This window comes from Polistes canadensis, unplaced genomic scaffold (genome assembly GCF_001313835.1).
Source record: "Polistes canadensis isolate GaletaPanama2010 unplaced genomic scaffold, ASM131383v1 scaffold_170, whole genome shotgun sequence".
In the NCBI taxonomy this organism is placed as follows: domain Eukaryota; kingdom Metazoa; phylum Arthropoda; class Insecta; order Hymenoptera; family Vespidae; genus Polistes; species Polistes canadensis.
In genome coordinates this window covers 215,139-216,842 of record NW_014569717.1, presented here as the reverse complement: position 1 = coordinate 216,842, position 1,704 = coordinate 215,139, and the positions used below count along the sequence as shown (strand labels likewise).

General features: G+C 29.7%; 1 protein-coding gene across 1 annotated transcript in view; it reads right to left on the bottom strand.

Annotated features, from left to right (window-relative positions):
• LOC106789196 (syntaxin-1A) overlaps positions 1-1,704 on the bottom strand; it is a gene marked incomplete in the record, with an annotated part of 47,169 nt that overhangs the window by 33,388 nt on the left and 12,077 nt on the right. Inside the window, 1 exon segment of the mRNA XM_014753200.1 lies at positions 675-774. Within this exon segment, the coding sequence (XP_014608686.1) occupies positions 675-774 (100 nt within the window).

The window sequence follows — 1,704 nt, the reverse complement described above, 5'->3', positions numbered from 1 at the left end:
CCCACCCCACCCCCAACCATTTCACTCGTACCCCCTTTCCATTCCGCTTTTCTAAATTTCGTTATAACAAATCCTAGCTGTTGAATTTCTATTCTTGTTTCTTTTTTTGTTGCTTTTAATATTTCATGTTTTTTCCTTCCCCCTTCTATTATCGATCATTTCTTCTTTTTCTTTAATTTTTTCTTATTACCCTTTTATCTTCTTTTCCTTATTTTTCTCTCTTTTTCTTTTTATGATTAAAAAATAATAACGAAAAATAATTAACACTAAATTAAAGATTGTCAATGATGTATTTGGGTAAGAATTTTTGTAAAAGTTCAATTATTAACTTGTGTTATATTATATTTGGATAATTTATTTGATTTTATTGCATAAATGGTATTATATTTTAGAAATATATGGATAATTTTTGAAGATGGGTCAATTGATTCGTTGTGTGGTAGAAAATATACACGAAATTCGATAGTACGTTTATAAATGTTTAAAAGAAAAATATTTTTAAACGAGTAAATACGAGTAACTCACGCTTAAGATTTTTAAATATTGTATCAACAAACATTGATAGTTTGTTTTCTTCTTTTTATTAAAGAAAAAAAAAACCCCGTTTCTAACATTATACGCGTTTTATAAAGTATAGGATAAGAATAGGAAAAGGGATTAAAAGAAGAACTCACTCTCGTCCGTTTGAGGCGCCGACAAAATGGCGCTGTGTTTCTTCTTGACATCCTCGACATTCGTCTGGATTCTATCTATCATCTCACGTATCTCCTCCACCTATAAAAGAAAACAAATATATGAGAAAAAACAATGGGACAATTTAATACTTAAGATTGATGATATAAACGAAAACTTTAGTTTCTTTCGTTTCTTTCTTTCTTTCTTTCTTTCCTTGCTTCTTTACTTTCGTTCGAGGGTAAAGAAAGGGTTAAAAAAAAAAAAAAGAATATAAACAGGAAACGACGCTACAAGTGAACCGATTTAATCGAGCTTTCTCGTGCAAGTAGAATACACATGTAATACATAAATATATATATGTATGTATACATATGCATACATATGTAAAGTGTTTTCCGGATTGAAACATGCATCACGTCACTACTAAAAAAAAAAAATACGAGAGGAAAAGAGTAGTACCGCCAAGTCACGCTCCTAAAGGACTATTTTCCCTCCCCCTCTTCATCATACGTCCCCACTCCCCTCCCCTCTATCCGAGTTAAAGCAAGTAGTAAAAAGGTATGTTAGATCGAACGTACACGTGAGTTTAGAAACCTGATATGTGTGAGAGGTCGACTAGGAGAAATGATAATACTCAGAAGCGGTTTAGCTTGTTGTAAGACGATTCGATAAAGTGCATAAAACAACAACAACAACAATAACAACAATTATCGTTTGTTACAATTTATTTGATATATTGTACTTTGGTAAAGAAAATCAAAAACGATATTCGAAAAGATATTCGTACAGTTAAAACACACACGGAGGGGGTTTTAAGTAATAAAAATATATTATCAATTTTATATTATATATTATTTTGAAAAAAAGTATATCGAACGTTTTTATTTATTTTTAATATAATAAATATTTTGTTCTTATCGAAAATTTTCCTAATATTATTACTAAGTTTAATTCTTAGGGATGTTATTTTTTGGACAGGTTTAAATTAAATGAACAATCTCTTTATCCGTTGAACGTTTCGTCCCTATA